Raw genomic sequence first — 22642 nt, forward strand, 5'->3', positions numbered from 1 at the left:
ATTTAGCCACTGTATTGAATAAATACCTGGGGTTATGTTTGTTTCCTTCTAAAAGAGAAGAAAAGTAATCGGATCTAGCAGTTTTTAATGTTTTTCTGTAGGATACGTTACCTTCCCACCAAGCAATACCTCTAACAAAATACCTCTAGTTTTGTTTTCCTTGCATAATTTCAACACAATCAATTCCATGTGACAATATTAAATCTAAAGTATGATTTCAACAATGAGTAAGTCCTGAAATGTGTTGTCTAACCCCAATAGAGTTAAGAATGTCTATAAATGCTGATCACAGTTGTGAAGTGTTGATCTTTACCGATGGGAATGGCAGTACTGGCACACACAGTTAAATAAATATACATACACACATACCTCATTCCTACCCCGACTGGTTAGTCATCAGAGAGCGGGTGCACACGTAATCAGAATGGCACACGACATTTCACACTCTCTACATCCCCTTTACAGAAGACATACCCCGGCTCAATCACACAGACACTTGGATGTTAGTTTAAAGTTTTATTTTTAGTTCGTCTTGTCTTTGGTATGTGTGGGGAGTAGTCGGTCTTCACGTTGCGCCATCCAAACCAAACGATCAGGTGGTGCCCGCTTTTGACGTCACGGCCCGCGCCGCACTGGCGCAATGCGGTTGTAGTCTGACGAAACCATTGTGGTTTCTGTTTGGGTGTCGTCTTTTCTGCAGGAAAAGGGAAAATATAATGAATGTTAATTATTTGTGTTAGTAATATATATTTTACTAATGGGTTAATGGTTTTTGTGTTAACATATGATTGATGTTTTATGTGAATTTTATGGTTTAAAATGGGAGTGTAATATTAAATACTTACCTGCCAATGGTACCCTCCAGGTAGGGAGTGGGGCCTGGCCTATAAGAAGGGAGGCCAGGCTCAGAACAGGGGCTTGTTTACCAAGTCAGCGAGCGTGCTACTGAGGTGACGTGAGTTAAACGAAAAACGTATTGTACATATTATTTGTTGTTTATTTTGTTCTTTTATTTCTGTTTTGTACTTTGCTTTGTTGGGACTTAGCACTTGTGTAAATATTATATACTCTGGCCACTGGAAAACTTTCCGGCACACTGTAAATAAAAGTCACCTTTTATATACTTCTACGGGTCAAGCCATTGTTTACTTTTTATTTTTCCTTTTTCCCTTGACCTAAAACGTCCCGTAGTAGATCTGCAAGGGTCTACTGCATCACAGCAGTGCATCTTTTTCATTATCAACAAAATCACAAAAAATTATCGATTAAAATCACCAACTATTAAAATTTTATCTGCAGCCAGAACTAACTTGGATGTAAAATCACCAAACTCTTTAATAAAGTCTGTATCGTGCCATGGTGGCCTGTATACAGTAGCCAGTACAAACATCACAGGGGATTTATCATTAACATTTGTTTCTCTGGATAATTTTATATGAAGCACCATTACTTCAAACAAGTTATACTTGTAGCCTGCCCTCTGAGAAATCCTGAAACGTTGTTATAAATTGAAGCAACACCTCCCCATTTGCCTTTTAGACGCGGCTCATGTTTATAACAGTAATCTTGGGGGGTGGACTCATTTAAAATAATGTAATCATCAGGTTTTAGCCAGGTTTCTGTCAAACAGAGCACATCTAGATTATGATCAGTGATCATATTATTTACAAAAAGTGTTTTCGTAGAAAGGGATCTGATATTCCATAAACCAAGCTTTATCATTTGTTTATCCGTATTGCATCTGTTTTTTGTTTGTTGAACCTCAATTAAATTATTACTCTTAACTTGCTTTGGACGTTTTTCGTATTTTCTAGTTCGGGGAACAGACACAGTCTCTATAGCGTGATATATAGGTGAAAGAGTCTCTATGTGCTGAGAATTAACTGAGCTCTGTGACGTGAGGCAGCTAGCAGACGGTCGATTTAGCCAGTCTGTCTGCTTCCTGACCTGGGCCCCAGTTAGTCAAGTATAAACTCTAAGACTATTTGCCATATTTCTAGAGAGAAGAGCAGCGCCACCCCATGAGAGATGAAGACCATACAGTGTTTGACATCATGATTGCAAGCTCACACACCTCGTTAATGTTATATTTAGTGATTTCCTTCTTACTGTATTTATGTTTAGCATTAGCTGGCACTATTAAATTTGCCAAGATGTCAGCGCTCTGGCTCCCGGTAAACATTTGACTATGGTGGCTGATGTCTCTATATTTACGTTCCTTACAATAGAATTGGCAATAACTAGAGCACTTTCATCAGGTTTCTCAGTGGGTGCATCACTGAGTGGGCAGAACCTGTTTAATGTTTTGATCAGAACAGAAGAACGGTGTTTTGACCCATGACTATGCTGCCTCACTGTCACCCAGTTGCCCTGCTGCAGGGGCTCTGTTGCCGGAACCGAACAATGTACAGGAATCCCTGAGCTAAATCCATCCAGAACCGTATCTAGAGCCCTAACATTCTCACTGTCCTCAATTAAAGTTTGGATGCGTGTTTCTAATTCTGAAATCTTCTCTGTCAGCCTGATTATTTCCCTGCATGTATCACATGTGAATCCCTCATCAGCAACAGAGATAGATAAACTGTACATGTGGCAAGAGGTGCCAATAACAAAAGCAGGGGAAGCCATTACTCACTGTGCTTGATGAAATATTCTTACCACAGTTGTTTGATGAACTTGTGAAAAAACTGAGCTACGATCAGCAGCAGCAAGGCCAGCAGCCAGGAAGCAGAGAAAACACTGTCCAACAGTGACCCCCCTAGTCAGGATGTCAAGTCAAGTGATGTGTCACTTGATGGGACACTCTTGAGAAGGGGTTAATGACATGAATGACCTTAATCTAAATAATGAGTCCTGGGTTTAGCTCAATATGATAAACGTGAGGATACTTACCCATTCTGCATTTACAAGTTTTCATGGTTGAATTGTTCAGTATACTGTTTTATGTGTTATTTATTTATGCAGCTGAATATATTAAGAAGCCAACTGGGACTTTTGCCAAGATGTCTGTCAATCAGAATGTTTTCACAAGATAAGTTTTAAAGATAGTTCCTTCTGGAATAGAAGATCCTTTGCATTCTGACACAACTTTATTTATAGAATTAAGTCAATATATGTAATTCTCATTGGGTAAAAGACCATGGGATCTCAAAGGGTATTTCATAGTTTAGGCCCTGTTCTAAAGATCACATTGCCCTGACAAACATAAACTTTTTATTTAGTTTTGTTGGATCAGTGTGCCGTTCATGTTTTAAAGGGACAACTGTGGCAGTGGTAGTTATGTTTCCTGATATTCTAGGCATTCGAAAAAACAACCTCACAAACCTTTGATGAATCTCCTTTCAGGTTTGTGACGCGCTTCATCGAGTTGGATGGCTTGACATGTCTTCTGAACTTCCTGAAGAGCATGGACTATGAAACTTCAGAGAGCCGTATACATACATCCATCATTGGCTGCATAAAAGCCTTGATGAACAACTCCCAAGGCCGTGCTCATGTACTGGCCCACCCACAGAGCATCAACACTATCTCCCAGAGCCTTCGCCAGGACAACATTAAGACCAAAGTGGCTGTGTTGGAGATCCTGGGCGCTGTTTGCTTGGTGCCCGATGGGCATAAGAAAGTACTACAGGCAATGATACACTACCAGAAGTATGCTGCAGAGAGGACCCGCTTCCAGGTATAGTTGCTTTTAATGAGAGATTTATAAGAATGGAATTGAGCATCGTACGCAAAATATGTAGAGTGATTTGACTTTATTATGTGTTTAATCAAATGTCAGCTTTTAAGTCAAGTCAAGTCAAGTCACCTTTATTTATATAGCGCTTTTAACAATACAGATTGTGTCAAAGCACTTTACAGTATTAAATAGGAAAATAGTGTGTCAGTAATGGAAAATGACATTAGTAATCTTTCAATTTTCAGTTAAAGGCTGATCATCATTTAATTCAGTGATGTCATCATCCAGCTCAGTTCAGTTTAATTAGTATCTGTGCAAACAAGTCGATGATATCGATGGATATTAAGTATCCCCAACTAAGCAAGCCATAGGCATCAGCGGTAAAACTCCATCTGTGACAGAATGGAGAAAAAAGCTTGGGAGAAACCAGGCTCAGTCGGGGGCCAGTTCTCCTCTGGCCAGACGAAACCAGCAGTTCGGTTCCAGGCTGCAGCGAAGTCACATTGTGCAGAGAAGAAGCATGATTGATTCCTAGTGACCCAGTAGATCTCTGAGCAATCTTAACACATCAAGCACCATAGGCAGACATTAAAATCCCATTCCAGAGAAATATCAGAAAACATTTCCACCTGTCTCCACTGACTTTAAAACAGGGTCTGTGATGAGAATCTGCCATTTATAGTCTTTAGCAGCCTATTAGGTACACAGTGGCTTAGTTGGCACTGTTACCAAGAAGTTCCCTGCTTTTAGACCCTGATGAGCCAGAATGCCTTACTGTATCTGCGTGGGTTTCATCCAGGAATGGGTGTGTGAATAATATAGGACAGTATAGGTGAATTGGCTGTAGTGAGTGAGTGTGTGAGTGTGTCACAGCACTGAGGTTGGCACGAGTAAGTGCACTTTCATGGCCGTGTTGTGGCAGGAAGGGCATCTAGCATGAAACATGTGCCAAATCGAGTGTGGATCACTCCACTTGTGTCGACCCCTGATAAAAAAGGAGGAGAGTCATCAGACAAATAGCACTCCTTGCCTGAAGTACACACAAAAATAAAAACTTTACAATGTTTACATTGAAAATTTACTTGTAGCAAGTTGCTCAGATAATAATGCAATACTCTGATAGGAAAAAAGATATTTGGTGAAAAAAGAAAATTGATATAATTTTTATTAATTATATATTTTTGTAATTTTTTACTTAGTCTCTTTTGAATGAGCTGGACAGAAACACAGGACACTACAGGGAGGAAGTGAATCTGAAGACAGCCATTATGTCATTCATAAACGCTGTGCTGAATGCTGGGATTGGAGAGGTCAGCTGATGACAGAACTTCCCAAAAAATAAAAAAATGTTAATGATATATATACATTAATAACATGATGATTTCCTCTATTTCTTTCAAAGGACAGTCTAGAGTTTCGCCTTCATCTTAGGTATGAGTTTCTGATGTTAGGAATTCAGCCAGTCATCGAGAAGCTGAGAGCACATGATAATGCCACACTTGACAGGTACAGAACATTATAATGTTAAAAAGGGGTTCATTTTCCACCTAACAATACGTATGTGCACCATACCATTGCGTCTAATAGAAAGGCTGTTTGTGTGTGTTTGTTTCAGACATCTGGATTTTTTTGAAATAGTGCGCAATGAGGATGAGTTAGAACTGGCCAAACGCTTTGACATTGTAAGATATTTTACATAAATGCATTATATCATATCCTTAAAGTTAAAGAGCACTTATTATATACAGAACAGCATGGTATTATTAGATTTGTTTACAAGGCTCCTGATTTCATATGTGTCCTATTTGGGAAAAAAATAACGTTTTGTTGTTGTTGTTGTTCAGACACACGTAGACACCAAGAGTGCCGGCCAGATGTTTGAGCTGATCAAGAAGAAACTGTGCAACACAGATGCTTACCCCCACCTTCTATCTATCTTACAGCACTGCCTCCAAATGCCATGTAAGGATCTGAAATATGTGTATGTGTAATGTGTAATGTGTGTATGTATATATATATATATATATATATATATATATATATATATATATATATATATAAATTACAACTATCCCTGCATTCCACAGAGCAGTCTCAGTACTATGATACAGTCTAAATCCTGACTGGAAATCTTGCCAAGCAATACAAAATACCTTTAATTTTGTTTTCCTCTATTTGCGCTCCATTTTCCAGGCTGCTCTCTTTAGGGTGCGAGTGTGCTAATTATATCACGGTGTCAGACTGTTTTCCTTAATCTTCCGTAAGTGTAAAGGAGCAACCGTAACCAAAAATACTACAAAAGAGAGAGTCCATGGTTTCATAAATTCCATGTGACAGTATTAAATCTAGAGTATGATTTCAACAATGAGTAGGTCCTGACGTGTGTTGTCTAACCCCAATAGAGTTCAAAATGTCTGTGAATGCTGATCCCAATGCTTCTTTTTCATTATCAACATGTATTTTAAAATCACAACAATAAAAAATTTATTTGCAGCCAGCACTAACTCAGATAGAAAATCAGCAAATTCTTTAATAAATTCTGTATGGTACACTGAAGCCTGTATACAGTAGCCACTATTCGGGAGTCTTAGACCTTTCCAACGATATATAGTTTGTCAAGATTAGTTTATATTTACTTGTAATATAGTGAAGTAAATTTAGGCGTCCCGTATACGGGACAGGGTGACAGTTAAAGGGTTAAAGCAAACGGTCAGATTAGTCAGATTAGTGTTTGATAGATAATATTGGATATTTGGTAGGAATTAAGTTCATATTTTATTACTTTAGACAACAGAGAGTGAGAGTAAGATAGAGATTCAACAGAAAAGCGAAGCTTCATGGAGCTACAATCACAAACCACTGGGCCATCTATCTATCACAATCACAAACCATTATCTATCCTGCAGACCACAGTATGTGCGTCTACAGAATAGTGTCTATAATACTATTCTGACTAGCACAGGAACTGTTTTGGTCCCCTTTTTGTTTACCATATACACTGCAGACTTCCAGAATAATACTAATAGCTGTTACCTTCAGAAAGTCTATGATGATACAGTAGTTGTCGGTTTTATTTAAGGGAGATGAGGAGGAGTACAGGAGAATGATTAACGGGGTGGTGAAATGCTCGCTTTCACTCAATATCCTGTTAATCTTGAGTACCTATAAGAGTAGTATTGCATCCTTCATAACTCCAAAAAATCTTTAGTTTTATTATATTCATAAGAGATAGATAGTCTGTACCGATTTTTCCCGGAAAAACACGACCAGCTGGAGGCGTGACGTGTGGGCGGAGCAAAAGAATCATGAGCGCCAGTAGGCTTTTGCGTTGAGAGCGTTTGGAAGCTGTGACTTTACCGTGAGGAAAAACAAACCATGGCTAACAGTCAGATTCAGCGTATATTTATGATCCAGAATCAGATCCAGAGGCTGAAATTTAACAAGAGCAGCATCAGCAACAACGTCTCTATGTGGTATGTACTGAAACTGTATATATTTGCTTAGCGGTTTTGGAAAATGACTAAGTTCCACTTTGTCGTCTTTTTTTTTTTTAAGCTGTACATTTGGAAAGTGCAGTTTGATGACAACATCGCATGTTGTTTACTTGATGTGCTTAAGCGCCGATAGCTAAGTTAACAACACAGAGATATTTGAAGCAGTTTTACTCGTGCAGTTTGATGACAACATTGCATGTTGTTTACTTGATGTGCTTACGCGCTGATAGCTAAGTTAACAACACAGAGATATTTGAAGCAGTTTTACTCACCGCATGCGGTTCCAACACACGATCGTGACCCTTTTTCATTGGGACTGCATTATCCTTAAGAAATAAACAATGTGCAAATCCGGCGTCAAACTGGGCCTTGTTTGTAAAACAAGCATCTTCGAAATGCAGGGAACAAACACTTGCACAACTCCGTTGATGCTCTGTAAAAATAAACTCCATCCACTGGATCCCTTTTTTTTTTTGGTAATCTGTGCAGGGTTGTCTTGCCCTGGCAACCAAAAACACACTTCTTTTGTGACTTTTCGCGATGCTCTCGCTCTGATATCTCCTGATATCTAAATTCCGCTCCATCTAACGTCACACAGAGCCATACTCGAAAAAGACTTTCCGTAACATGTGACAAACCGGAAGGAGTATTTTTGGAACAGAAATACTCCTTCAAACGTACAACTTAATTTTTGAAACTTTGTCCATGTTTAGCATGGGAATCCAACTCTTTAACAGTGTAAAAAACTCATGATATAGCATTTCACCCCCCCCCCCCCTTTAAGGACTTTGTGGACTGGAATGACCACAACCATCTCCATCTTAACATTTTAACTGTTTCACCACCATTGATGAGTTATCTCATCATTTAGAAGACAACGCCAAAGAAAACTTTTTATAGCTTTTCATGTTTTCACTGTTATACACTTGGGGGCACTATTACACATCTTCTGAATGAGTACAAAACCTCCTGAACAAAAAACATGTGAACAGGACAGAAAAACTATTTTATGTAAATAGATGGATATAATAAATAATGCATTCTTCAGCAATAGACAGCATATAAATGAAAACAGTATAATGTTATGGAGTAAAATAATGATCCAGGAAGTGGTATATGGCTGTGCAAGCTTTGGAGGTATTGATGGAAGCGATTTACTAGATTTATGCTTCGATAATAGTACTGAATATTATCTGAATATTTTCTCACCTTTATGCTCAAATTTATAAATTTTTATGAAACCTACCTATTTTTAAGTGTTAATAAAGAAAAGAATGCTTTAAGATAGAATAAAACTGATTTTTTGTTTAAAAGTAGAGGTTTTGATCTTTATTTTGGTGTATTGCATATTTAAATAATTATACGGCACAAAATATTATGTAGGCCATCAAATTTTTGTGAAAACATCAAAATTTCTGGTGGTGGCTGGCAATGTCAATTAAGGAGCTATTGCACCACTGCCATACAAAGAACATGTTGAGTCCCTGTATAATTGTTTAAAGGTTTTCTAACTCTCTCTTAATCTCTTAGTTTAGTTGGGGAAAGGATTAAAAGCATTAAAATACTGTGTATTTCCTGAAGATAACATGCTTCTCAACCTTTTGCTACCAAGGCCGACTTTAAGGAAATATTCCAGGTCCACACAAGACTTTTTGACCTCAGAAATGCATAAAAGTGATTCATAACAGCTTTTGCCATTGTATTAAATTCCCATTCATAGCAAACATAAGAGAGTGGAGTAACATATCTAAAATCTAAGGAGGGGAATTGTGTTCCTCTTATGGGTCTTCATAGCCCCATTTGACAAAGGTGCTGTATAGAACATTTTAAGATAGTTAAAGTAGTTCCCCTATGATTAAAAAGCCAATAACTACTTTTAGTTCTATTTAGCACCATTTTTGTTTAGGGTGTAATTTTATGATATGTACATGCTCCAAAAATACCATTTGATTATCTTGTTACATGTCCAGAAAAAGCATGTCATTACCATGACATCATATTCCAAAAAAAAAAATATATATATATATATTATTGAACTTTTTGGGTAATTTGCGTAGAAAGCAGTAGAATTATAACTAATCAAGTTGGTTTTTGACACTTGTAAAATGTTTTCAGATAAACGTGGTGCAGGCAGTATACAGCAATGGCAACTTTTAGACCGCATCCTTCAGCAAATTGTTCTGCAAGATGAAAAGGGAGAAAATCCAGATGTTTCACCCCTGGACAACTTCAACGTTAAGAACATCATTAGAATGTAAGTGCCAAACTCATAACACTTATAACAGTTCAAAACACATTTTGAAGTTGTGGCCTAAAGGATAGAGAGTCAGAGTCTCAGGTCTGGCCGGAATTGTTGGTGGGGGGAGTAAATAACCAATGCTCTCTCCACCTTCAATACCACAACTTTGGTGAGACTCTTGAGCAAGGCACCAAACCCCTAATTACTCCCCTGGCGCCACAGCATTGGCTGCCCACTGTTCACATTTTGTGTCTGTGCACTTGGTTGGGTTAAAATGCAGGGCACAAATTCCGAGTCTGGGTCACCATACTTGGCCACACACTTCACTTTCACTTTCATTGTGCACATGATTTTAACCATCAAATGATCAAATAATAATACCCATCATGAAAAGTTAACTAAGGGTTTATTAGTGTTGAGTAATATTTTTGAAACCAGAAAGCCTTTATAAGGTCTTGGATTCTCTTTTGGTTCTTCTATAGATCAAAGCTCTCCCTATCTTACTCACCACTGTAGGGATTCTAAAATGTTTTGTTCTCAGTGAACTACGCTGATGGTATCTGGTACTGCTAACATTGAAGTCAGTGGAAACTGGTATCAGACAACTTTAAAAATTTTGAAATTTTAAAGGAATATGCAGCACTCTAAATTCTTAACACTGGTATTTTTGTCATTAATGTGCCTAATAATGTTGAATTTCAGGCCATGTGCTTACCACAGGTGTCCAACAGTTCTCTGGCTAGGAAAAAATCCTTGGATCATTTATCACCTCATATGTGAACTCGTTATCATTCACACAATTTTCCATACTTCTATTCTGTAATTTTACCATTGCAGTACCAGCAGTCTCTGCTCCTTTCTTGGCACGTTTGCTCCTTTCTTGGTATCTTTGGGTCCTCAAATTTGCCTATTATCTACACACAGTCCAGATAAACGTTTATGCACATGTATGTGCTCTATTTCAACCAGTGTGCCAGAAGGGGTTAATGGTGGCTTTTGGACAGAATAAGCAAAAGGAAACCTACTAACATATTTTTTGTCTGCTCATGCTTACCCATAATTTGTAACTCTTTCCAGTTGCAAAAATTATCTTAAGGCTTAGTGAAACAGATATGTAATGTATTGTTTGCATTTAAGATATCTTGGGCAATTCTGTTTATTTAACCAGTTAAGGAGCAAGTTATCCAAACGAACAGCTAAAATAATAATTTAAATTAAATTAATATTTTATAGTTGGCTTGTAGCTGCCAATTAATGGTATTACCCAAAAAATGTCAGTCTGACTACAAAAGAATCAAACCTGGTTTGTGAAGTAATAAGTCTTCTTTAATAAGTATAATGCAATAAATCCTCTACAGTATGCATCTTTATCCTGTTTTCCTATTTTCTTAATAGTCATATATACTCTATCTTTCATTTTCTTCTCCAGTGCTGGCAATAAATGTTACAGTATCTGTATTTCATTTTCCTCTTTCTGCAGCTATGGAAAGCAACGCATGTCAAGGTGTCATTTTAGATTTCTTTACAAGACCCCCCCTTAAGCCTCAAACAATATTCACTTACAAAAAAGATTCACTACCAAACTAAACTAACCTTTTATTAAAAAAATATATAATAATTATAAATGTTATAAATGTGTTCTTTAAAAAAAAAAAAAATCTTCCCAAACTTTATGTCATTGCTTCGGTTTCAGAGGAGCCCCTTTGGTTTAAAGACTTGTCATCAATTGGCTTGATTTTCTTTTATTACAAAAGTTTTCTTTTATATGTTGCCATCAGTTTTACAGCCAGACTAGAAACCACATAGCAAATCCATAACTGACAGCTTGTACTGTGGATGCAACCAATTAAGGCAACTTCAAAATTAATACAATTAATCAAATTTCAACTTTCTTTTTAATCAGTTCATGTCTTGGAAAATAAAATGATGAACCATCATTTGGTACTTCTTATTACTAGTTGAAAGGAGGTTATATTTATAATTAAGAGGGACATTCTCATTCTGAAGAATACTTTATTGGATAAAAATTATATATACATCGTGGACAAGAAGATTCATCAGTCTGTTTGGTTTGTTTGATCTCATAAAAGCTAACTACTAAACAAAACTTCCATGTGGTCTTTAATATCGGCTTTTGTTTTTTGGTAACAGTTGACAAATAACAAACAGTAAAAAAAGTCAATAAATACTGAGGTAAGTGTGGAAAATAAGGCAAACTTTAACTTTATAACCCTGTGCATTTGAGTGCAACATAATGAGACTTCATTCCATCTACAGGCTTGTGAATGAGAATGAAGTCAAACAGTGGCAAGACCAAGCCGAGAAGTTCAGAAAAGGTAACACTGCACACTGACTTGTATAGCTGTGCCTGGGTGAACATATTTAATGATAATGCATGTATGTTTTTTTAGAGCATGTAGATCTGATGGCTCGGCTGGAAAGGAAAGCAAGGGAGTGTGACACCAAGACACAAGAGAAGGAGGATATGATGAAGACACTCAACAAGATGAAGGACAAACTACAGAAAGAAGGAGTGGAGTTGCGCTCTGCCAGGGAGCAAGTATTAGACCTGTCCTCGCGAATTAGCGACATTTCAGTGAGTTCACCATCTGTCACTTTCTGATGTGCTGTATTTACTTTGATATGCATAAGTAGAACAATTGCACAATAATGTTGAAATTTCTATGTTGATGTTTTTATTGCGTTGTTTAGTAAGAGATCCTTAAGGAGAAGCTGTTATGGTTAAGCATGATTCCTTTGTGTTGGTTTATACATTGCAGCAAATTCGTCTAACATATTTTACACTAATTATTTGATATTTTTCACTTTAAGAGTGGTGGAGTTCATTTACCCATTCCCCCTCCGCTTCCTGGGAGCCCGATGGCTCCACCTCCACCACCTATGATGATGGATAGCTTCCATCCTCCTCCTCCACCTATTGCTTTCTCCAGCCCACCCCCACCTCCTCCTCCACCTCCCCCGGGGGGTCCTCCACCCCCACCTGGGGCCCCACCCATCTTTTCTGTGGTTCCACCTCCAGCTGGACCTGCTTCCTTTAGCTCCACAACCAGCCTGCACACAAAGAGCATCCCCCAACCTTCACAACCACTCAAATCCTTTAACTGGTCCAAACTGGGAGAGGTGAGTCAGTTCTTATTTTATTTATTTATTTGGTGGTATTTGCAGTATTAAAATACCTCATAGTTAATACAAAGTATTATAGTTTATCTGAGATTTATTTTTGTATTTATGTATGTATTTAGTTATTTATTTTTTCCCAATTTTCTGATACCTACCCTTCATTACAGTCATCTTTCCTGATCATCTTCCTGTTTTTTCAGAACAAGATCACTGGTACCATCTGGTATGAGATTGATGACAGAAGGGCCTTTAAAGTTCTTGACTTAAAGGACATTGAGAAGATGTTTTCAGCTTACCAGAGGCAGCAAGTATGCAAATGTCATACATCTCAGCTGTTCTTAAATCCCAAACAAATAATTTTTGCATTCAATGTCAGTCAGATATTTCTAGTATAACTTCTGGAATGATCTTCGGAAATAACAGCTGTACTGACATTCTTATGCATGTTTGTGAAATGTGTTTGTGCGTGTGTGAAAGAGAGAGCAAGAGGGAGAGAGAGTATTTGGAACCTCAGTCTTTTCAGTAGTGACTAAGCAGCTGTTCTTTGCTTTATGGCATGTAATCGATGCTTTAGTGCTTTAAGCATGAAGCAGTATTTTAGCTTATTTAGAGCAGAAATGCTGCAGATATGTTCTCAGGCCCAATATCAACAATAGTCACTTTGATTTCAAATACAATAGCCAAAGTTTCTTCAGTGCTTTTGCCAGAGATTCTCGGGCCTGAGAATGTTTGCTGTGGTCAGCTCTGGCTGAGTCTTTTGCTGCTTCAGTTGTTAACTTTTGCATGTCTTCCGATGTTTTTGTTCTTTCTCTGCTAATGTACCTCTGCCTGGCCAGGAGCTGCTCTCTAACCAATCCTTCAAGCAGGTGAGTGGTTGCTCCAATCAAAGCTATTATAGAGTACTACCAAAACAGGGTCAGAAATCAACTTTTCTATTAAGGGGTAATATTTACCCACTGGAATATATATATATTTTTTTTCACCTTTGTTGAGGCAGTTTTTATAATTGCCTAATTAAATGTGTCTCTGTTGTCTTTTATGTAAAATGCTTACATTTTTACCAGTTACTTCAATCATTCAGAATACTACAGACAGTTACAAAACATTTCATTAACGTCAACATTAAGTAATTTTTACATGCAATGGTGGAACAGAAACTGTATCTGCCATGCATTTATGTTTATTTACACAGACATTTGAATTCTTATTAAAGTTGACATACATGTATTAACACAATTCATAATCTACATGAAGTATTTAATTTTTTTTTTTTTTTTTTTTTTTTAATACAGGGTAGGCTGCAATTTTATGACAAACATTATTGTCAATTTTTGTTATTGATATTGTGATTATCATTAATGCTGATTAATAGAATACATTTTTTTTTAAATCTGTGTTTAGGGAAACGGTAATATTCTGGCTACACAGTTAAAACAAGCAAGGAACCATTTATGAATTAGTTTATTGCTTTTAGCTTTTTTTGGGAATAAATGATATACAGAAGTTTAAGCAAGCAAAGAAAGTTCACTAAATGATGACTGAAGCATTTAATGTCTGTCTAGTGCAAGTTCACAGAAAATCCAATTAAAACCACTTAAGCTGTCTACACTGCACAGCGAGTGTGTATTACTTACATAATATCTAAACTTTGTTGTTTATGATGAGAGAATTCAAGAGAGTGGAGAATTCAGCCTCAGAATGGTCAACACTTTCATTAGCTCAACAGAAATATGTGTGATTGGCTATAATGTTCAATGCTGCAATAAATGCATAAAAAGAAAATTGACACAACATGAGCAAATCTAAACATAATGCAGCAATCAACGCTTTTGATAAAAAAATTCAATTTTTGCCCCCTTGTCTTGAATTTGAGGGTGCGTTTTTGTAAAATTTGAATGCATTTTTGCCCCAAGCATACAGCTACATCCACCATCTTGTATCTGTCTATTGTGCCATCTTGGCCAATGTGACCAAACAAAATCTGTATTAATGTGACAGATGATGAAAAAGATTAAATTAAAATATTAAAGGAATAGTTAATCCAAAATTTAAAATTCACCCATATGTTGTTCTCTAGGTAACTTCTGTTTTTTACTAAACAAAATGAGATTTTAGGGAGAATGTTATACAGCTCCTTTCCATACAATTAGAACGAATGGATTGTGGCACTGTCAAGATCCAAAAATAACAAAGCAAAGTAAAAGTGTGTTTGCTTATATTAATTTATGGCATAATAGGATATAGTGATAGCTTAACCTTGACAGTCTCTGATCATGGTATGATTTCAATGTATGAAAAGAAGCAAGTTTGGAGCAACATGGGCTTAATGATAATGGAATTTTCATTTTTGAAGGAACTGTTCCTTTGAGTATTTTAGTGATCTAATTTTCACTTCCAGCCTCATCTTGCAGTAGTAGAATTATCTATTTTTCTCACATTCCTGTGGAGTGAATAATTGAAGTATGCAATTTCTAAGAATCGGTTAAACTACTGTGTTAGAACAGTAATTGGCTGATTTACTGTAATTATCACAAATGTGTCTAATCACTGATAATTAATACACAGATGACTAAAATGTAGATGAGAGGCATGTTCTGGAAAGTAATGACCTTCAACCTATCCCACATTCTTTATGTTACTACTCAGAAAGAGCTGCAGGGGTCTGTAAGAAGCGTACTTTCTTTGGACCAGTGTGGAGTTACATGACCCATGTAACCTCATCAGGCATTCACAGCACAGGAAATGTTCCGGACCTATAAATAGATGACTGTTCTTGCTGAAAGAGTCAAGCTTCTTTTAAGCATCTGTGGTGTTTCAGCTGCATGATTATTTCTGACACACTGTTTATGAATACTGGCCTTTTGAAAGATATATAGAAAGTTATCCCCCAATTGAAAGTCCCTTTGGATAAAAGCATCTGCAAAATGACTAAACGTAAATATAAGTTAATAATATATTGTATGTTTTTTTCACTGACTCATTCAGTTTAGAAAAATTGGTTTGAAAGACAAAAAAAAAATATTTAATTGTTTATTCAAAACAGCAATGAAATCATTGTTCTGACTGATTCATGTTTGATTTTATAAGTAAAATTTAATCATTTTCCTAGATACAAGCCAGTATACAAGTCACACTTTATCAGTTTAATTTTATCAACCTGTATATTAAATTTTTCAATCAAAACTATTTTATTACATTCATTATTTTATTGAATTATTATAAAAGAACTAATCTAAACCATCAAACCGTTTTGTCCTCTTCTGCAGAAAGAAACAGGATCAATGGATGACCTTTATCTGAGTTCACGCAAAGTCAAAGAGCTGTCTGTTATTGATGGACGGAGGGCCCAAAACTGTATCATCCTGCTTTCCAAGTATGTACTTGTCCTGAGTAAGCATTGTTAGCATTGAATTAAAGTCGACCTATAAGTTAATCTTGGAAAACTGATGCTACACTTATGAAGCACAATTTTTTTTTTTTTTTGAATTGTCTGCTAATTATGGTGTAATAAATGGTCGCAACTTATTACAGTTAAATAAATAAAAAATAGATTGGATTGAATCTGAAAAGTGAGTAACTTGTGTTTCTACTTTATTAATAACATGTTAAATATGCACAGTTTATATAATTAAAAAACACTTTCTGTACATACAGGTTAAAAATGAGCAATGAAGAAATAAAGAGAGCCATTCTAGAGATGGATGAGAGGGAAGAGTTGGCAAAAGACATGTTAGAGCAGGTGAGGGCTATCTAATGGATTGATCATGAAAAATGTAACTACAATGTTTTTGATTAGTACTTTTATTAGCTACGAGTAAACACTCTCTATGGGTAAATGTATTGTACATTCACAGCTGTTGAAGTTTATTCCTGAGAAAAGTGATATTGACCTTCTGGAGGAACACAAACATGAGCTTGAGCGAATGGCCCGGGCTGACCGCTTCCTGTTTGAGATGAGCAGGTACTGTGAAATAATTAAATAATTGAATAAAACAATAATTGAATCTTAGATGATTAATGATGTATGAATAAAAAAAAAGTTACTTTGGATGAGTGAAGAATAATGTAAAGTTCTTAATCAGAAGATTTAATACTGAATTACACAACAGGCAACTAAATACTTTTGTGTTTTGTATTTTGCATGAATGCAGCCATGTTTGATAAGCATGCATACTTGCATAAACCAACATTTTACAAAGCAGCAATGCGGAAACTCATACTTACATATCTAATAGCTAATAACCAAACAAAACTATTTGCACTGAAAAGGCACCCATGGCTATGTCTGCATAGTTGGCTAATTATGTTTCTAACAGAAGAAAATTCTGAGTAACTACTTAATATGGTTATAAATAATGTTAGGTTGAAGATTGGGTTTAGGGTCTGTACATAGTTATTATAGTAAGTGCATACATATAGAACAGGACTGTAAAAAAAGTTTTCATGACATTTTATTTACCCCTCCCTGTATATCCTTACTGTGGAAAAAATAGTTCTCATTTCTGTAATGCAAAAAAAATATATATAATCTATATAATGCAATTTAATGATCATTTATAATTATATTTCAGCATTTTTAAACTTTCTCTTTAAACATAAGTAAAATGCCTTTGAGAATAATGAGAATTACAGGGGATAAAAATATAATAATATGGGTTTTTGCCCATGAAGTGTGACCTTTCGTAAGATTCAACTAAATGTCTGAAATTGAATAATTTTGACTTCTTTCTCTCTATTAGAATCGACCACTATCAACAGAGGCTCCAGTCTCTTTTCTTCAAAAAGAAGTTTGCAGAGCGCCTTGCAGAAATCAAGCCAAAGGTTGAAGGTTGGTAGGTTTAGAGGGAATGTTTACTGGAGGTGTTTCTTTGCAAATTAACACGTACTCATATTGAAGTGATAGAGGCCAGAAATTGTTGTATACAGTGAATGTAATGTGGGAGAAGTTGATATTAGAGCATGAGTCAGGGCTGGTATGTTTGTGAGTCTGTGTGGCTTTTATACTTGAATTTATCTAGTTTCCACGGAGGCTGTTTTGGAAAGTTGGCAAATGTTGAGAGGGGAGAGTCATTCTCATAAATGCTACTTTTTTTCTTCAAAGAGTTTCAAGCTTTTCAAGAGAGTCATGGCATGCATGTTCTTGCAAAGTACTTCAAATGAACATAAGCTGGCCCAAATTTTGCACATTAATGATCTTGGCTAACCTTAAAGGAACAGATCAACCGAAATTTATATATATATATATATATATATATATATATATATATATATATATATATATATATATATATATATATATATTATATACAGTGCCCTCCATAAATATTGGAATAGTAAAGACAAAAATGCTTTCTCTGCTGTGGAGTCAAGACATTTGCAAATATTATTAAAATATGAATATGCAACAAACTATAAAATGTCACATTTTATTATTGGGTCTTTCACACATACATGTTTTACCAAATAAAAAGGACAGCACTTTTAAAGATCATCCCATTATTTGATGTGGGCATAAGTATTGAAACGAATTTAAGGCAGATGTAGAAGACTAAAAGCTAGTATTTAGTTGCAGATCCCTTGCATGCAATCAGAGCAGTGAAGCTGCAACCCATAGACATCACCAGACTCTTGGACTTTGGCTTTTAAATGCTTTTCCCCAGCCTTTAATGCAACCAATTCCAACTGTTACTTGTTTTGGGTAGTTTCTGTCTTTAGTATCCTCTTCAGCTGGTGAAATGAATGTTCAATTGAATTTAAATCTGGAGGTTGATTTGGGAAATATCAGACTTCACATTTCTTTGCCCTGATAAAGTTCTTGACTAAACTGGCAGGGTGTTTTGGGTCATTGTCTTGATCCAATATGAAGTGCATTCTAATGCGCTTGGTGGCATTTTCTGGAATATTGGTTGCGAAGATGATTTTGTACCCTTCCAAATTCATTCTGCTACTGCCATTACACACTGAGTCATCATTAAAATTAAGAGGTCCTGTCCTAGAGTCAGCCATGCATTGAAGAATTAATACAACAGGACAAAGCTGAACACAAAAGACCTGTGAGGCAACTGTCCCAATAATTATGCTCACATCAGATAGGGAGATGAAACTCTGAAAGTGCTGATCTTCTTCACTTCTTCTTTGTGTTGAATCACCCAATAATAAAATGTGACATTCTGTAGTTTTGTCTCATATTCATCTTTTAATCATATTTACAGATTTCCACAGCACTTTACTGTTCCAATACTTATGGAGGGCACTATATATATTATAAGGTTGTTCATGCTGCTCTTTTCCATAATGTGATACATAGCCATACATTAGCTTTGTTTGAAAAACTGACTGGGATTTAAATTTCTATTTACCGAAAAGATCACTAGCGCCTTGCAAATTCTGCAATCCTCAAATTTATCAGTACATTCACTGATCTCTAATATTGACTACTCATTAACACAACCTCAAAGTGAAAAACAGGCACAAAGGTAAACAATAAGGATGCTAATATGACAGTTTTCCTAAATTGACAATGCCATGTCATGTCTACAGTTATAAATCCAAGCACAAGTAACGAGACACTGAATTCATAGCAGTGTCTAATTAAGCTTTATGGAACAAAAAGAATGTTTACCATCAACAGACAAAAAAACAAATGAAAGACCTCTCTGGCCCACCCTTGCACATTAAATCATGTCAACAGGAAGGCATTTTGAATGTTTTAACATCCAGGCAAAGGAAGTCTAACTTTGGCTAAGATCCTCCGGGAAAACGCTTTTTGTGGGAAACTGGAGGCGGGAGAATTGTGGACAGGCATCAAAGTTGCATACTCTTTCTGGTTCCTGCTGGAGCGAATGCAGTGCTTTGGCTCTGTGATGGGAATTGTGAGGGAAAACTTGAGTTAAGACTAGTTCACCACACTCACAAAAACATAGTGAAGTTAAACATCAGTTTAGTACCAGTATTGTTTAGTAATTTTGTCTTTCCGGAAAATGTGGTGTTTTATACTGGGCTGTGTTCATTCATGTAAACTGTGAAAAAAAAGTATAGGCCTATATGTGTGTGTGTGAGTGTGTGTGTATATATTATATATTATATATATATATATATATATATATATATATATATATATATATATATATATATATATATATATATATACATGTATATGTATATGTATATGTATGTGTGTGACCCTGGACCACAAAACCAGTCTTAAGTTGCTGGGGTATATTTTTAGCAATAGCCAAAAAAACATTGTATGGGTCAAAACTACAGCTTTTTCTTTCATGCCAAAAATCATTAGTATATTAAGTAAAAATCAGGTTCCATGAAGATGTTTTCTGAGAATTCTGAATATCTGCTTAGCCTGTTAATTAGCTTGTGACTTAGAAATACTTAATCCAGAAATGATAAACTCTTAATAATCAACAAATTCAAGTTAAATCTATGAAAGAAGATCATGGTGTCCTTATTGCTTGACAATAAATATGTACAGTAATTGCTATATAAGCATCAAGGATGCTACAGTAACGTCTTTGTTATCTTTTCTCATATCTTTAGCTATTCTGTGTGCGTCACGTGAGGTGATGAGAAGTAAGTGCCTGACAAAGGTTCTGGAAGTGGTTTTGGCATTCGGGAACTTCATGAACAAAGGACAGAGGGGCAACGCATATGGTTTCAAAGTGTCCAGCCTCAACAAGATCATTGACACCAAGTCAAGTATAGACAGGTCAGAGGTCAATTGAGAGGTTTTTTGCTTTTTTCATCTGAATGCATCCATTAATGTCACTGTTCTCAGTACATGCATCTATTAGGCTTTCCACCACTACAATTGAGATGTTAAATTCAATTGACCAAATCATATCAAACCTCTTAAGAAATGCAAAGCTTCTGTTCGCTGTATAAAATAAATAATTGAATAATAATATTTGCATTTTCTACAGAAACATCACCATGTTGCATTACCTGATAATGATCTTTGAGAAAAATTACCCTGATATCCTCAATATTCAACAAGACTTGGCCACTGTACCAGAAGCTGCCAAAGTGAAGTGAGTTACACATTGCATGAATATAGAATGTACTCTTGTTTTTGATAGGCTTAGGCTGTTTTGTATATCATTTGGTTAAAGACTGTTTTGTCCTACTGTTTCTCTCTGTTACCGTTAGTCTGGCTGAGCTGGAGAAGGAAGTGTTCGCCATTAGGAGCGGCCTGAAAGCTCTGGAGGCGGTGAGTCATCCATCATTTATTTCTTCAACTAAAAGCATTCTTATCAGAAGTGTCCTGACACTTTACTCACATTCACTTTTATTATGATTGTTATTAGTATTAGTATTTTCACTGTTGCAACACTATTTGACTGATATTTTTCTGCTAGTTTAGAAGCTTTATACAAACAGCTTTTCTGAAAATTGGTTGTATAGTTGTAAATCCACCCACAAATTTACTTGTGTTTATGTTTGGACACCTGCTATAAATATAGTTGTGTTAAGTGAAACCTCCAAAGTCATTGCTGTTGTCAATATTTATAATAAATGTTTGGCATGATAACACTACACATTTTTTGTATCACAATAATTCCTTAATATTAGAGTTGGTCAGAAAATATTATATATTTGCTGGTCAATTAATTAACTCCACTTAAGTTAAAGTTACACAACTAATGCCACTTTGGTCTTTATTTTCTCACAATATTCCTTAAAAAAACTGTCTGGAAGTGAAAAATAAGAATATAAAAGAATATAGGAATATAAAATGAACTAACATGTTAATTTAATTTACATTGTAATTGTGATTTCAAAACCCTACAGTTCCTATATCCTCATAGAAAGAAAAAAAAAAAACATCTGTAGTTCGATTTAATTAGAAACAACCAAAAAGGTAAACACTGTTTAAATCAAACTTTTATTTGTTTTACATAAGGAGTTACGATACCAGCAGAGCCGAGCATCTGACCGGGGAGACAAGTTTGTCCCAGTGGTCAGTGACTTCATCACAGTTGCTAGCTTCAGCTTCTCTGAACTTGAGGAACTACTCGCTGAAGCCAAAAATAAGGTAACATCTTCACTTAATTATTCAGTCACAGTCATTACCCTTTCTTTTTAACCTCCGTCTTTGTATATCCAACCTAATAAAACTATTGGCACAACAATGTTTCAAAAGAAAGGGTTTCATTTTAGCCAGAAACAATCATCGCACAAAGGTTCCTTGGCAGAGAGAGAGAGAAAAAAAGACCTGGCTGAAAATGTTTTCTGCAATATGTCCTTAGAGTTATTGTTAAGGGTAGAAAGGTCTTTGAGTGGGTCACAGTAGAGGGTTGTAGAGTGAAGCTGGGCTTTATCAGAGAATCATGGAAAGATGGGCCCTCTCTGGAGGAGCCCAGCAGTCTTTCCCGTGCCCACTTCTCTATCGTTCTGAGCTCTGCCAACCCTGTGCATGGCTCAGAGCCTGACATCTTAGAAAGATTAAGTAATAGGGAGTGAGTGAAGAAGACGGAGAGAAAAGAGAGGGCTTTGTGTACCCTTCCTGGCTCGGCATGATGACTTAAACATCCCGGGGAATCCCGGCAGCCAGTCTTAAATTTCTCAGGGTTTTTACTCAAGGGTTTGAGGAGATTTATTTCTTTTGAAATGTGGATTGGTCTCAACTCCACCCCACTATGCATGTCCCTAACTCTCAAATACATGAAAGAGAACCATTCTAAAAGCCAATGGGAATAAATCTGGGGTATGTGTATGTGTGTTCCGGAGTGTGTTAGTGGCCTTTTTTGTGGTGGTGGAAAGTGTGAGTAGGGATATGTTTTAGTAACTGGGCAGACTGACAAGAGTCTTTATCCGAGCTCCACTCCCCATAACAGAACTGTCAATTTAACCCCATCCACCACTATCCAAATTATTTTCTTAGTAAAGCCATAAAAGTTCAGAGAGACTTCATGAGAAATGGTTGACCTTGAAGCTCTACGAGTTATTTGGACACAAAGGCCTCCCTGTGCTTTCCAGACAGATCTACCTCTTCCTGCTGCCCTCGACAGGTCGGAATTCCATCTCCTGTAAGTGATTCTGTCATCTGAGGCCGGACAAAATTAACACAAACATTAA

The 22642-nt window shown here is 36.2% G+C and overlaps 1 protein-coding gene across 5 annotated transcripts in view; it reads left to right on the forward strand.

The window, feature by feature from the left end:
- Positions 1-22642, forward strand: part of daam2 (dishevelled associated activator of morphogenesis 2) — a 138584-nt gene that overhangs the window by 108658 nt on the left and 7284 nt on the right. For 2 of the 5 annotated variants that reach the window (XM_026229370.1, XM_026229371.1), the window contains exons 6-25: positions 3346-3679; positions 4879-4989; positions 5082-5185; positions 5295-5361; positions 5524-5641; positions 9289-9427; positions 10893-10916; positions 11690-11748; positions 11824-12008; positions 12245-12553; positions 12754-12861; positions 13390-13419; positions 15820-15926; positions 16208-16292; positions 16408-16514; positions 17293-17381; positions 20105-20273; positions 20488-20595; positions 20714-20774; positions 21468-21599. In XM_026229370.1, coding sequence (XP_026085155.1) covers positions 3346-3679; positions 4879-4989; positions 5082-5185; positions 5295-5361; positions 5524-5641; positions 9289-9427; positions 10893-10916; positions 11690-11748; positions 11824-12008; positions 12245-12553; positions 12754-12861; positions 13390-13419; positions 15820-15926; positions 16208-16292; positions 16408-16514; positions 17293-17381; positions 20105-20273; positions 20488-20595; positions 20714-20774; positions 21468-21599 — 2446 coding nt within the window. The remainder of the gene's footprint in view (positions 1-3345; positions 3680-4878; positions 4990-5081; positions 5186-5294; positions 5362-5523; positions 5642-9288; positions 9428-10892; positions 10917-11689; positions 11749-11823; positions 12009-12244; positions 12554-12753; positions 12862-13389; positions 13420-15819; positions 15927-16207; positions 16293-16407; positions 16515-17292; positions 17382-20104; positions 20274-20487; positions 20596-20713; positions 20775-21467; positions 21600-22642) is intronic. The other 3 variants (XM_026229373.1, XM_026229372.1, XM_026229375.1) reach the window with 3 other exon arrangements.

The sequence above is a fragment of the Carassius auratus genome, chromosome 42, assembly GCF_003368295.1.
Source record: "Carassius auratus strain Wakin chromosome 42, ASM336829v1, whole genome shotgun sequence".
Classification (NCBI taxonomy): domain Eukaryota; kingdom Metazoa; phylum Chordata; class Actinopteri; order Cypriniformes; family Cyprinidae; genus Carassius; species Carassius auratus.